We start from the raw sequence: 14997 nt of genomic DNA, 5'->3' as shown, positions 1-14997 counted from the left end.
TGGTTGGCCACAATAATGACAACTGTCATTATTTTGGGACTGCAATCCTCCTCATCCCATCCCATGACCACATCCCCTGCCTCTGAACTGTCCTTGATGGGAAACTTGGCTTCTGCCCCTGCTTAAAGTCTGTAATTGTAATGACATTAGCTTAGTTTCTGTGGATTCCTTTTTCTTTTCCTGGCAGGTTGTACAATGATTTGCAATGGTGACTAGTTCTGCAAGTGGCTTAGTCTGCCAACCTACAGCAATTATGCACAACAGTTCCTGGACTTTAGAAAGAAGTCCGTGGACAAAAGTGGAAGCAGCTGCTTTTGGGGCAGTTTCAGCTGCATTTTCAATACCAGAATGTCTTTCAAATACTAGTTTCAAGCAGTCCATGTAGTCTGCTGGGGATTCTCCTTTATTTTGTTTACAGTTATGTATTTTGGCCCAGTCAGTTTTCCTGGGGCAAATGTTAAGCACAGCCTCAAGGAGGCGTCTTTGGGCATCTGGTAAGTGATCTCCTATTCCAGGGTCTTGAGGAGGCCAAGAAGCCTGTGCAATGAGGTGGTTGAGGACCTCAGAGGGCAGAACACTTCGCATTAATTGGTTCAAATATGCCTATGTTGGATTATAACAACGGATTACAGTGTCTAATTCATCTCTAAATTTTTTGGGTTCCTCTCTGATGTTGGGAAATTGTTTAACAAGGTTTAGGAGATCTCCTGGGGTCCAGGGGACAGGGACTGTGATTATAGTTTCCCCATTTGCACCTTGCCCTGGAAGTTGGTGAAAAGGCATAAGCTGAGCCTTTTTAGATTTTAAAGAAGGGGCTGGACCATACTGGGTACCAGACCTTAAACAAGAGGAGGGGGTTGAGATTTCAGGAGACAGATGCCATGCCTCCGGTGGACGTGGGCATGCCCCGGGGGCAGGTGACGGTTGTTGAGTGATAGTTTCCTGGTGAGGAGGGCTAATCCTGCCAGAAGAGCCTATTTTACTTTGGACTTCTTCAGGTTCAGATTGTGCCTGGGACTGATGTGGGGGTGGCACATTAAGAAAATCAATTATATCTTCTGCAGATTCATTCTCAGTTATTTGTGGATATCGTTGTTTTGGTGCTGATGGTATTGATGGGGCATTTTTGGTGCACTTTTCTGTTTTAATTCCTTTATCTGAGATTTCAGTTTCTCTTGGGAGTCCTTAAGACTCCAAACTTGAGATTCTTGATGTCTTTTGAAAGCGTCTTTATACCAATCAAAAAATGTGTCCCACTGAGTCTGTGGTATATTACTACCTCTTTACCCAAGGTCTCTGCGGAGATGAACAATTTTACTTAAATCACATGTTCCCTCCAGGGGAAACTGCAGGCTAAAATCATCTCTGGTATACCAATTCCATTTGTCTAGAAACTTACAACTTTTATGGCCATAGTGTGTGTACATGTACAATACTGGAGTCCCTTTTGGCGGAGCTGGTATGTCTTTAGACTTTCCGTTCCCCATATCTTTAAACTCAATTCACACCGGTCTTTCATACAGGAATGTCTTATTCAGGGTGTCCGGTCAGGTTGTGAGATTTGCTAGTGGCACAGAGATGCTGTGGCTAATGTCCAAAGACAAGACTCCACTGCACACAATGCAGTTACTCACGGTTAGACACAGCTCATTATGAGGGTGGGGAAAGGGTAAACCTGTCCATTGGGTCATGAGGTTCCAGTTGGGCCTCCTTGCATTCAAAACTGCCCTTCCGGACAGCCTTGGGGCGGCTGAACCCAACCTTAGTCTCAGACCTGGTCAGTGGCTCATATTTCTCAATTCATACTCTCAGTTCACACAAGGGAATTTCTGCGTTGAGGCACGAGGTTCAAAAGCATTTCTTTAGTCTCAGCCTTGGTCAACGCTTATCATGAAAAACACTCGCACTCTTAAGAGTTTCCACCTTGCACCCTTGCTTTTGAAGAGCACACAGAACAAATCTGTTGTCTTTGGGGAGGCTGCACAAGGTTTCCACTCCTGGCCTCAGAGAGACCTCACCCCATTTAAATAACTAATACAAATATATTATGAATATGATAGAGTAAGCATTATATTATTAATATTCTATTAATTAAATATAGACTTATATTATATTCACCCCTTCAGGCAACTGGTGGGAAGCACTCCCCTAGCAGGGTGTGTTTGTTTCTAGCACAGCAGTGGGCTCCCCATATGTGCCTCCAGGTTGCTGGTGGGGATTGGGCACCACTGGGACAACCCCTGACCTTTGCCACTGGAAGCCCCTCCCCTTGCCCCCAGAAGTGCTCCTTTGTCTAAAGGAGGGGGATTGTCATCTGAACTAAAAAAAACCAAATCATATACAGAAAGTCAAACATTTACTATAACACGTTTTAATTTTATTACAAAAATATTTTTGTCATGATTTGTGTTTGTGCGGTATATATAGAGGTGATGGAATAATAGGTCAAAAAAAAATTCTTGTATTTTGTGTGTGGGGGATGTGGGATGTGGGATGTGGTTGGGGTGGGTGAATACATTTGGTGGGCTGTGTGTGTGTTGAGGATTGTAGGGTATGTTGCAGGGGGTGTATATGTTGGGGGGTTTGGGGGCAGAGTGTGGGTGCATGGGGTTTGTGGGGTATGAGGGAGGGTAGGGGGTTTGGGGACTCACCCACTCACACTCTCCCCCATAGTGCGCAGCTCTTGCTATCGACGGGGCCTCAGGGAACTTGTAGCACTGCTGCCTGGTGGCATGTGGCTCTGGCCAAAGCTGTGCGTGGTGACAAGGAGTGCAGCCTGCCCAGCCTGCCTTTATCACACAGCACTCCCCCACCATGCACTTGCAGCTCCTGGCACTCACATGGCACCATGCAATGGAGCTTGCTGCAGCCACAGAAGCAGGGGCAGGGCTCCCTGCCACTTCTGCCGGAGTCCCAGCAGATGCACAGGGTGTGGAAGGCAGCTGGGTCCAGCATGCAGGGCTTCCTCTGGTGCTGTGTGAGTGCCGGGAGCTGCCTGTGTGTTGCAGGGAGTGCCATGCGATAGAGGCTGTACCATGCTCAAGTCTGGCCAGGGCTGCATGCTGCCAGGCAGCAGTGTCATGATTGCCCTGAGGGCCCCTGCCTCCTTCTGCCACCAGCAACAGGAGCTGTGTGCCATGTGAGGCCGGGGGGAGAGTGTGTGGGGGGTCCTCACACCCCTTCACCCTCCCTCGCACTCATACTCTGCCCACCCAAGCTCCACACTCCCACTGCCCCACTGGGCACAGGCTCCACGCTGCCACCAGCCCCAGACCCGTGCTCCCCATCCTCACCCAACTGCAGCCTCTCCCCCTGGCCGCAGCTTCTGCCACCACCACTTCCCTACCTGTTGCCTGAAGCGAGTGCTGCAGACAAGGAGAAGCTGCTGGACACTGGGAAAACTGAGCAGGTCCTGCAGTGGCTATAACAGTGGCATCAGTAGCCCCACCCAGAAGCTGTGTGCTTGCTGGGCCTGGCCCTTCTGCACACGAGGGTGTGAGCGAGCCGCGGAGGCTGCGTGGGGTAAACTTCATTGATGTGCACTCACGGGCCAGATGGAATTGCCTGGCTGGCCGGATTCAGCCTGCGGGCTGTATTTTGCCTACCCCTGTCCTATGATAAAGTGACAAGCTCTGTGGATGAGTGGAGAGCAGTGGACATGGTATACCTTGACTTAGCAACGCTTTGGGTGCTAGCTTCCATGGTATTGTCATTAACAAGCTGAGGAAATACAGACTAGATCCAAGTACTATAAAGTGGATACACAGTTAGTTGGATCATCATACTCAGCAAGTAGTCCCCAATGGCTCAATGTCTAGTTGGGAGGAGGTCTGTCCTGGGTCTGGTATTGTTCGGCATCTTCATTAATGATTTGCAAGTTTGGATTGAGCGCACCCTTAGCAAATTTGTGGATGATACCACATTAGGTGGAATAACATACTCTGGAAGACGGGGCTAGGATCCAGCTGACAAATGTAGGTGACAGGAGAGAGAGGGAAGGAGACAAACCGCCTAGAGTGATGGCAGACTAGGCTATGGATTAGACAAGCTAGATGCTTTCAAGTTGCCAGGGCTGGATGGGATGCACCTGAGGGTACTAAAGGAATTGGCTGGGTTATCCTATGATCTGTATGAACTGAAAAAATGGTCTGCAATCAAATGAATTTCAACAAGGACAAGTGCAAAGTCCTGCACTTTGGACAGAATAACTGCATGCACAAATACAGCCTGGGGAATGACTGACTAAGTTAAAGTACTGCAGAGAAGGACTGGGGGTTCACAGTAGACCATAAGCTGAATATGGACCAACGGCATACTCTTATTACAAAGTAAGCCAGCAGCATCTTGGGTTGTATTAACAGGAACATCCTTTGTAAATCAAGGGAAGTGATTCTTCCACTCTATTCAGCAGTGGTGAAACCTCACCTGGAGCACAGTGTGCAGTGCTGGACCCCACACTTCAAGAAAAAAGTGGATGGTTCGGAAAGAGTCCAGCACAGGGCAACAAAATTGATCAGGGGCCTAGGAGGTGAGAGTTATGAAGAAAAGCTGAAACAGTGAGTGTTATTTAGCCTGGAGAAGAGAAGACTGAGGCAGTATTTGATAAATCTTCATATACCTGAAGAGTGATTATAGAGAGGATGGAGATGGGCTTTACTCTGTGGCTGCAGGGGATAGGACTAGGAGCAAGGGCCTCAGGCTGCAGTGGGGAACGTTTAGGCTGGAGACAGAGGAAATTCCTGACTCTGAGAACTAGGTTTATTTCAGCTGGAGAAGGGAAGCCTGAGGAGGTATTTCAATAGCAGTCATTTCAATAGCTGAAGGATGATTATAGAGAGAATGAGGCTAGGCTTTTTTTGTGGCTGTAAGGGGCAAGGCAAGTTGCAGCAGGGGGAATTAAGGCTGGAGATGAGGAGGAACTTCCTGAATCTGAGAGCAGCCAGGCATGGGAGCAGGCTACCTAGAGAAGTTGTGGACTTTCCATGCTTGGAAACTCTCAAAAGCAGGTTAGACAGGCACTTGGCTGGGGTGGCTAGCCAGGGAGCACCCTGTCTCAAGCAAGGGGCAGAATGGATGACCTCTGGAGGTACCTTCTAGCCTGGCTGTCCTATGAGCCCAGCTCCTACAGCCAGGATGTCAGTGCACTAATATGCAGGGACCCTGGTTTTCTCTGATGAAAAAATAAATCCCCAATTTTTATTTCTGTGAACAAGATGAAACACCACTATATATATATATATATAGAGAGAGAGAGAGAGAGAGAGAGAGAGAGGTATCTATCTATATAGCTATATATACCACTATGCATTTGGAAAAAGGTGCATATATATATCTATATCCAAATAGATTTATATCTATCTATATCTATAGATATAAATAGACACACACACACCATATATATATATATATATATATAATATATGGGTCAGGATTTGGAGTTATATATATGGTGTTTACACACACGTGCACGCGCGCATGCACACACACGTGCATGCGCATGCACCTTTTCCAAATGCATAGTGGTATATACATTTAGATATAGATGTATATACCACTATGCATTAGTGGTGTTTCATTTTAATAACGGGAGAATGTGAATTTTGGGTTACTTTTTTTTTGGGTAACTAGAAAATTGGGGATTTTTTTAATCAGAGAAAACCAGGTTCCCTGCTAACGCGCCAAGAAGACCCATAAGAACCCCAAACCCTAACCCGTAAGAACAGCACATGAGCGAGCCCCCTGGCCCACGAAAGCGCGCATGCGCGTGGGGCGGTGCCTGCAGGCGGGCAGAACCCTCAGAGACGCTGAGGGGGGCGGGGGCAGCAGCGACTCCCCAGTAACCATGGCAACAAGCCCCTCCTCTGTCCGGCCCCCGCCTGTGCCTTACTTCCAGGGTGAGAGGGCGCTTCCGCTCCTGCGCAGAAGAGGGCGTTAGGTGAAGATGGCGGACTCATCTCGTTTAAAGGGTGTGGGCTACAAACCGCTGGTCGGCGTGTCGTTGCCGCGGACGCTCGATCCGGCCGAGTATCAGCAGTCCGAGCAGACGCGCCAGCAGCAGGCTGAGCGCCTGGCCATCCGCGCCCGCCTCAAGCTCCAGTACCAGCTGAAACTCAACGACCCTCACCGCCAGGGGCTCATCGTGCGTGCGGGGCCGGGTCGGGGGGCGGGGACCCCGGGGAGCACCTCTTCCGAATGGAGGCGCGGCCCCGCCCCTCCCGCACCATGGGGGCCTTAGTCTGCCCGTGTGTCCTTATGTTTCCGCCTCCCCCGCAGGCAGCGTAGGCTGGAGGTCTCTCAGCCTACAAAGGGAAAACGGCTTTCCCATGTTTTTCTCCTTCAAAGGAGAAAATTTGTGTTTTTCTCCAGCAAAACCTGGTTCCATGTACATGATGCTGGGGTGGCATGATGGTGGCTATGGTTTGACAGTGTCTAGGGGAATCCATGACAAATGGTGTCCCAGAGTCATTCAGCCCAGGACCAGGATTTGAGGCTTACATTTCAGGGCAGCCCTGCTCAGTTGAGGACAGGTGGTCCCCCCCCCTGCTCTTTCCAACTGCTGTCTCTAGTGCATGTGTCCAGGAAGCTACTGTTTGGAGCCTTGTGGCCATTTGCCCCTTTTGGTGGTCTTCCAAGTCACCCCAGGCACCACCCCAACCCCACACATCTCTGTTGCAGGAGCGTGAGGTTGTCTAGAGCAGTGGTCTCTGAAGTGGGGTGCATGCACCCCAGGGGGTGTGCAAGATGATTCATTGGGGTGCAGGAAGAAAATATTAGAACTTCTATTTATATCTATTTTTTTAATCTAAAAAAATAAGAAAGAAATTAAGCTTTACTAATATTTAATATATGGATTGACACTGGTGCCCTCACTTGGTCCATATGTCAGACGGTCACATGTCACATACAGTACGTGAGGTATCCTGAGGGAAGAATGGGAGTTCCACAATGTGGCGGGGTTCACAGTGGCGCCCCCAATAAATATACATATATAGGGGGTGCGTGCTCAAAAATTTTTTACAGGTAGGGGTGCACGATCAAAAAAGTTTGGAGACCACTGGTCTAGAGTAGTGGTGCCTCCAGAGCTCACCTGAATGTGACACTTCCCCCCCCCCCTTCTCTTGAGGTCCACCATTAAGATGCATCAGCTGGCTCCCCTGGTTCTCCACTGGGGTGCTGCTGTGGCTGCCAAATCAATGTGCCTCTAGAGCCAGATCAGGAAGCGGCTGCAGTAGAAGAGGGTGCTGTCCTGCGCTAGGGTTAGCTAATATGCCTGATGAAAGCTTGCTCTCGCTGCAGCCACTTTCTGGTCCAGCCCTGTATGCTCCTCCCAGACAGGCAGGTATGCCTGGCAGTGGCAGCTTTTTTTTCAAAGGGGCAGATTATTTGTCTGCATGCCCTGTATTTTGTCACCTGTTCCTGCTGCAGTCACTCCTGCGTGAGGTGTGTGCACGGTACTGTAATGCAGGGCCCTTCCTGAAGGGGTCTTGTGGCTCCCCTGTTGGGAACCACTGGTTTAGGTGGAGAAGTTTACTGTAATACCAATTTAGTGACAGTTTTACTGAGGTTGTGATGTTCAGGTTTGGCTGTGCAGGTGCTAACCCCAGGTGAACGTTGGCATGTGCTACATGCATTAGAACATGGTACTTTTAGTTAAAGGTGTGCAAAGTGATACACAGGTCAGGCCAAAGGCTCAGTCGGCTCTGAGATCACGGCACTGCTCTGTGCAGCCATGTAAACCCCATATCTGCTTCCCTATTTTTTTTCCCCTTTTTTAAGAAAGAATTTATGTTTATTCTTGCGCAGGAAAGATCTGTCTTAAAGTTGTGTTACCTCAGCCTGTGAGGATACAGTGAGATTTGGAGGCTTCTTGTAAAGCCTCTTTCAGATTTCTTTTGAGAGGCACAAAGTTCTAGGGGTTAGCACACAGGGGTAGGAGTGTTTTGACCTGTGTTAGATTCTTTTTCTGATAATTTGCTGGTTGTTTGTTGCAGACTCAACCATATTGCACCTCTGATGCACTTCAGTGGGGAAGCAGAAGTTGGAGGATTGACTAGTGTAGGGCTGTACCAGGAGTTGATGTGTGATCAGGAGATGCAGCTTGCTAGTTCTTGACTCGCATTTATCTGCCCTGACCTTTCAGTGGGTCTCCTCAAGAGCCTTGTCAGTGTAAACAAGGTTAAAATGATTAAATACTTTTGTTACTCGGCTATGTTGGCCAATACAAATGCTGGCATCTTCAGTTGTTTAAATGTGAGCTAATGAATCCTCAGAACCTCTTTAGGGCACAGGCTATTCCTTCAGAAATAGGCTGTAAGGAAAGACCAGGCTTTGGGGATATTACATGAGCCTGATGCTATATAATTTGGGAAGTGAAATTCCATTGCTTTGGTTAAGTGAGAGGGACATGAGATCCAGTTAATAAGCTTTGCTTTAGTCTCCTTGACTGAGAAACATAATAGGTGCCCTCTGAGGTGTAAAGCAGGTTAACATGAATCATGTTACAGTTGAGCATTGCTCACTGCATTTTCTTTCTATTTAGGAAGACCCTGCCATGCTCCGTTGGACCTATGCTAGAACAAATGTCTATCCACATTTCAGGCCCACTCTAAAGACATCCATTATGGGACTTTTATGGGGAGTTGGACCTATTGTATTCTGGACTTATGTCTTCCTAGCACGGAGGGTAAGTTTAACCAGATGCGTACCGCTTTTAATAAAAATAGAACTCTTGGGGGCAAGAGTTCTTACTGGAGTGAGAACATTTATTCCCAGGGGTACCTCATCTTGGTAGGGTAATGGAAAAGGAAGGAAAAATGTAATATTAGGGTGACTTTCCCAAAGCAGTAGGGGTTGACTGCAAAGCATTTCTAGCAGTGCTGTTTATGTGCTCATGACTGGAGGCAATTCCTTATTGGTCTGGGAAACTTATTTTCTGTCAGCAGCTGTTGCAGTGTTCTGTGTTATCTGGGCTTTTCTTAATGCTGTTTATGTAAATAGCTTCTGGTTTAAAATAACATTCTCCAAAAAAGTCATTGACTTCTGACTGTTCTTATCTATTAGATGACAAATGAGAGAGTTGGCAACAGTCTGGTGCATTGTCATTTTTCCTGTTAGCGGAATAGTTGAGGGAGGGTCTCTCCACTAAGCCAGTATTCCATTTAGTCTGGTTTGTAATCTTTAGAGAAGCTTATCTTAGGTTTTAGAAGCACAAGGAGCTTAATTGTCATATTCAGAAGAATGTGAGTTCCTTACCAGCATGTTCAGTTTTTCAAGGAAGTGTGATGATACCTCCTCCTAAACCAGTGCTTGTACTCTTATCCACTGAATTTATGTCCATGTGGAACTGAGGTGGGGAGGGGAGGAGTGGTTTCCTTTCTTTTAAAAGACATGACCAAATCCTTGACCAAGAAGTGGAAATTTAAATTACACTATCCCTTTAAAAAAAATGTAAGTCAGGTTCCTAAGTGTTTAAAGGACCTATTGGTGGAATGTTCATAGAACTGAATTGCTCAAAAAGATTTTGTTTAATGCAAATGTCTCTTGCCAGTGTTTTGTAACCCAAATAGCCTGATACAAGAGAAGTGGAAAATAAAACTCTCTGTATACTAGTGAAGTCAGTTTGTGCTATCAGTGATGTTTAAAACTTTATTCTTTAGCACAAAACTGTTCTGTGGTTTATCTTTCCAGTTCTTTTAATTAAGTTACTTCCATTTTATAGTGTTGAGGCCAAGACAGTGAATTAAACCCCTTCCTCTCAAATATAAAGGGTAAGAGGATCAGATCCAGAATGCTTGGAGCGTGAGCTCTTTGGAAGAGGCTGCCTTGTGCTTGTTGTACAGGGCTGATCAAAGTGGGATCTTGGCTGACTGGGGCACTTGGGTGGTACTGCAGTACAAAGGAGAATACAGGCTTGGAATCAAGTGACATTTTCATAGACATTAGAGCTGGAAGGGACCTCAGGAGATCATCAAGTCCAGCCCCCTGCCCAAAAATGAAATAATAATCCAGTACAGTTTTACTTGAGAGAGAAAATGGACACACATTATTTGGGACAATTTTTAATACTAGTCAGGACAAAGCCCTGTAGAGAACATATTATAGGGAACAGTCCTCATTGGTCAATGGAAGTGAAGTAGATTATTGTTCTATCCTTTTTCTGTTTTGAGAGTAGGAGCTTGTGTGGTTTACTGTTTTCTGTGCCGGCATAGATTGCTTTTCTGCCTGGCAGGTAAGGGAGAATGACTGGATATTTTGGTAACAGCTGGGAGAACAAAAGCAGAGGTATGTGCTCTCTCCAGCTCCCACTCATAAATGCATGTGCAGTCTTTCAGCCTGAAGATAAGTTTGTGCCCTGGAGTGTTTCTTTTGTTTCATGGGATTGTAATTTTGTTTTCTTCTCAACATAGGCTCAAAAAGAGAAGGAGATCAAGGAAGGCAAACATAAGCTACTGGCTCATCTCAAGTTTTGAGTCTGGGAACCAGATGTTGCAGCGCTGTTATTGGGCCCTTCCTCGAATGTCCAATATGTTGTACATTGCTGAGATTTGATCCTATATTAAAAATATAAACTGTATTACTCTTCATCAGTCTCTTATTGTTAATGGTTGTGGGAACTGTGACTTGGTGAACAAATTTGCTGGTCTAAAATTGAAATTGATAAGATTATAGACAGGAGTATATTTGGGAACATAAACCATTTATTTATTATCTTGGATCTGCGCACAGGGCTTCTATTTAATACATGTAAGTCATGCACCTATCTAAGTGCAGCTTAGAATGATATTTAAAGTTATAGCAGTCTAAAGTATGCAATGAGTCCAGGATTCTTCCTGAATGTCCGTCTCGCTTGCGTGCTCATTGTTTCTGCCTTGGAGCCAGTTCGGCTATATAGCTTGATCTAATCAAATAACAAGCAACTTTTGATGACAGGTTTTGAATAATTCAGTAGCTGATCTGAGTAGGTTAGGAGGCTGCTTGACTGCTTTTTCTCTGAGTTACTGCTTTGAAATGGATTAAATTTAAGTCTCCATTTTACCTAAAACCCTGGAGGCCCCAACCCTCTACTCTTGTAAGTTTCTTAACAATTTAATAGGATATTTCCTTAAGTAAGGATTGGTGGATTTACCCCATGAACTGAGAGCTCTTACAGTGTGTATGGTCAGCTACATTTCCTCATTCACAAGAAGCATTTAAGTAGGGGAACAAGGACTTAAAAATAAAATAAAAAGGGGTAGTTAGTCATTGCCAGTTTAGTATACTATATAATCTAAAGTAATTGCTGGGCTCTGTTGTTTAAGGATTGCGGGGTGAGGGAGGGGGGCAAGATAGGGTCCAGAGGCAGGTGACAAAAATGATAAAGGGATTGCAAGGCAAGCCATACAAAGAAAGGTTGAGTGATAGGTGTGTTTAGCATGTATAGGAAAAGACTAAGGGATGTGTATGTGTGTTGAGGATGACATGGTAGCAGTTTTCAAATTTTTGAGAGGTTACCATTTGAGAGAAGAGGGAGAATAATTGATCTCCCTTGCTGCATAGGGCACTATATGAAACAGTGGTAGTAAATTGTGACAGTAGATTTAGATTAGGTCTTTCAGAAAACCTGTTTCTCTTAGAGTAAGACAGTGGCATAAACTGCCTGGAGAAACTGTAAAATCTCCTTCAATGTAGGTTTGTAAGAAGATGCTGGGTAAGCATTTGACAGGGATAGTTTAGGAATAGTATTCCACCATTTGTGCAGGGGTTTGGACCAGATGTTCCTTGAGGTCCCTTCCAACTCTATACTAGGGGCCTGCATCTGCAAAATGGGAATAACAGAGATCTCAGAAATATGCTTTGAATTTCTTGTGTAAGGTGGACAAAGGACTTTGGAAAGAAAAGGTGCTATTCACAGGCAAAGAACTAGCTTACAGTGGCTAGCAGAGAGAGAGAAAAATGGGTTTGTGCCCTTTTGCCTCCTTATAGATTGTGTATGAAAGCCCAGAAGAGTGTCTTGTGCTTTTCCTTAACATTACAAATACTGGTCTCTTATGTCCTGCATAGCTGGAGAACTAGTAGGACTCTGAAAGGAGAAGCACCAATGGGGTATTCATGAGGGAAAGGATTTTAATTCAGGCTGTCTAATTTAATTTTTTGTTTGGCCTCTAGATGCCATCACAGTACAGATAATAGAAAACACGTGTGCATGTCAAATGCTTGGGAGAAGAGGACTGTCTTTTTGTATATAAATTATTCAAAGCACTGTCCTTTCACATGAGACCTGACCATTCTCCCAATCCATTTGTGTGACCAAAGAGAGCAAACTGTGAGAGAAGTCTTTACATTTTTGATGCTACTGAAGGGAAACGCAAGTAGCAGCACCCTCTGTATCAAAAAGGAGCAAGAGCATAATTCCCATGCAGTCCCCTTTGATGGTAGTGGCTAAATATTCTGACCTTTGGCTGTCACCTTTCTCTATTCACATCACACCTCATTTATTCATTGAGGCCCCAATCTCCACTGTGCTGGAGCTGTCTGGCAGTTCCCCACAGCTGTAGCCTGTGTGATGTTTTTACAAACCCTCCTGCATTCCCAGCTGCCTTCCATTTTCCCATTTGCTTAAATAACTCTCCAGACAGTTCTCCTTCCCCAGTTGTTTCTGAAATGTGTCACTCTCAAATGACATCACCAAATATGGCTATGGGTCAGTGAAATGAGAGGCCTCAGAGCACAGAGAAACTGGCATTTAGGGAAAAATAATTGCCTGTCTGAGCATGCTAAATTAACCACCTTCTTGCTGCCACAAACTAATTTGCTCTCTCAGGACCTATTTCCTCAGCTAATTGGGACTTGAGTTGCCACACATGTAAATTCTCTCCTGCAGATGTATTTGTTTCAGGCCAGTTGAGCAAATTGTTTGGTAGGGGTTACAGAGGCATTACACTCATCTCGTCTCTCAGGGTGGGGTTGCTGGTAAAATCGCTGCACCTGTCTGAAACTCTTTGGGTATGTCCAGATGAGTGCACACATGCACTTTGCAGCGCCTCAAAGGCTTTTGAGGTGCTGCAAAATGCAGGTGGCACAAGTCAAAAGGTTCTCAGCACTGCATATTTGCTGGGTGGAGCCAAAATTAGATTGCAGGATTAAAAAACACTCAAAAAAAGAAAGAGGCAGAGTGGCGTATATGACTGCAGTGTGTGCTGACCAGCCAGAGCCACACTCCAGCTGCCAGCCAGGTTCCATGTGCCCAGATCACCATTGCTGCAGCACTGGGAGGCCCCCAGAACCTGAGGTAAGGCTCCTAGGGCCAGCCCAGGTGCTGCTATTTTTCCTTGGGGAAACGCACTTGCATACTCATCTGGACATGCCCTTTGTACAAGTAAAAGGGACTGACAGTCTCTACTGATAGAGTTCAGTAGTTGGAGCTAGAATGGCCTGTTTACTAGTCTTGTTATTTTCAGACTCCTCAGAATGTTTCATGCAAGGTGTGTGTTGTGCTGTGGGGGACTGAGTTGTTTCCTGGCTGGCTGTGAAGTGACTCTATTCAGTGATGGGGAAAAGGTGAATTAGGTTTAGAGAGAGAAGACGGTTATACGCTACAAAACTTCAGCATGTGTGCTGGCAACACATTATCATTAGTATCAATTGATGTGAGTGCCTACAGCAAAAGACATTCAAGCTTGCTGACTGATTTGGACTAGTGTGAGTTAACCCCCCCAACCAAGTACTGTTTCAGCCCCTAGAGTACTTAGTACTAGCTTATCCCTTGGCCTTGAATTTTCAGCCAGAGGTTTATTTCACTAAGAACAGAAAACTCAAAAATCAAAGGATCTCCAGTGCATCCTAGGTGGCAATACTCTGCATATTCACAGCACCTTTATGCAGGGCTCTGGCTTGATGCTAAACCTACTGTTAGCAGTGTTTTTTTTCCCCCAGACAGAAGCAGCTGTGTCCTGGTTCCAACTGTTGTGCTTTAATTATTAGGTTACCTATGTACCTCTCCCACTCTTGCATCAAATCATAGAACTTGCACCTCTCCCTCAAGACAGGACATGCCAAACTTGTTCAACTGTTTCAGTCTGAGACTTGTACCTAAACCAATGCTTATCAGCCTTTTCAGACTTGGGGCACTGTCCCTAAGTTTTCAGAACTTAGTGGCACCCAATTAAAAAACTAATGTAGTATAAATATTATAAATGTAAGTGTATGCTATTTATCAATATGTTACTAATCAGTTGTATTACTATATTATAAAATATGAGTAAAATATTCCCCACTTTGGGCCTAGCTCTGCCTGCCCCACACATGTTCCCAGCAAGGTACCTGGACTCCCTACCCATGGATCCAGTTTACTGCAGGTGACTGGGATCTGGCAGGTCAATGTTGCCCTTAGCTATCTGGGGGCAATCCTACCTGAACTCCAGCCCTGGTGCCAAAATGGATAAAGCCTGGGAACACCCAGCCAACAAGGGCAAGGTGCCAGGCTGTACATGTGGTATATGGGAAATGCTGAGGGGGTGGGAAGGGCAGGAGTGTAGGCAACAGAACACAAGATCTGGGAGGGACACCCCTTCCCTGCCCCCCTCATATTTGAGGGGGCAAGTACAATGCCCCTCACTACTGAAGCTGCTTCTCTGGGGATTTGCATGTTGGGAATCAGAGTGTGTGAAGAGCTGGGCTAAAAAGCTCAGCTCCACATCCATGTATCTGTACATCTGCCTTTCCACAGTGGAGTGCTCTGTTCTGAGCAGCTGGCACAGACGTTGCTGGGAGATGGGAGGAAACATCTCCAGTGCTCCTTGTCCACAGGTCTGTGGGCCAAGTAAGGGGAGGAGTGAGTGGTGTGCTTACCTCCTTGCACAGGGCTGTTGTACCATCCTTACAAGATCTTGCAGAACCCTAGTTGGGAATCACTACCCTAGGTTTTCCTTTCATTCTTATGCATGCAAAAGATGGCCTTGTCTACCTGAAAAAGTGGTGCTGGTTAAAGTAAACTGCTTTAGGAACTGATTTTAAATAGAT

The 14997-nt window shown here is 45.8% G+C and overlaps 1 protein-coding gene and 1 long non-coding RNA gene across 2 annotated transcripts in view; one reads left to right on the top strand and one right to left on the bottom strand.

Annotated features, from left to right (window-relative positions):
* Window positions 1-13176, bottom strand: part of LOC109319197 — a 23427-nt gene extending 10251 nt beyond the window's left edge. The window contains exon 1 of the long non-coding RNA XR_002103403.1: window positions 12838-13176. This is a non-coding gene — a long non-coding RNA (uncharacterized LOC109319197). The remainder of the gene's footprint in view (window positions 1-12837) is intronic.
* NDUFB4 (NADH:ubiquinone oxidoreductase subunit B4) lies at window positions 5915-10583 on the top strand. The gene is made up of 3 exons (XM_019548708.1): window positions 5915-6139; window positions 8540-8683; window positions 10407-10583. Exons 1-3 carry the CDS (start codon window positions 5942-5944, stop codon window positions 10467-10469), a joined length of 405 nt encoding a protein of 134 aa, XP_019404253.1. The 5' UTR covers window positions 5915-5941; the 3' UTR covers window positions 10470-10583.
* Window positions 13177-14997: the final 1821 nt, after the last annotated feature.

This window comes from Crocodylus porosus, unplaced genomic scaffold (genome assembly GCF_001723895.1).
Source record: "Crocodylus porosus isolate Cpor-Errol unplaced genomic scaffold, CroPor_comp1, whole genome shotgun sequence".
Classification (NCBI taxonomy): Eukaryota; Metazoa; Chordata; order Crocodylia; family Crocodylidae; genus Crocodylus; species Crocodylus porosus.
This window is presented reverse-complemented; position numbering and strand designations above follow the sequence as displayed.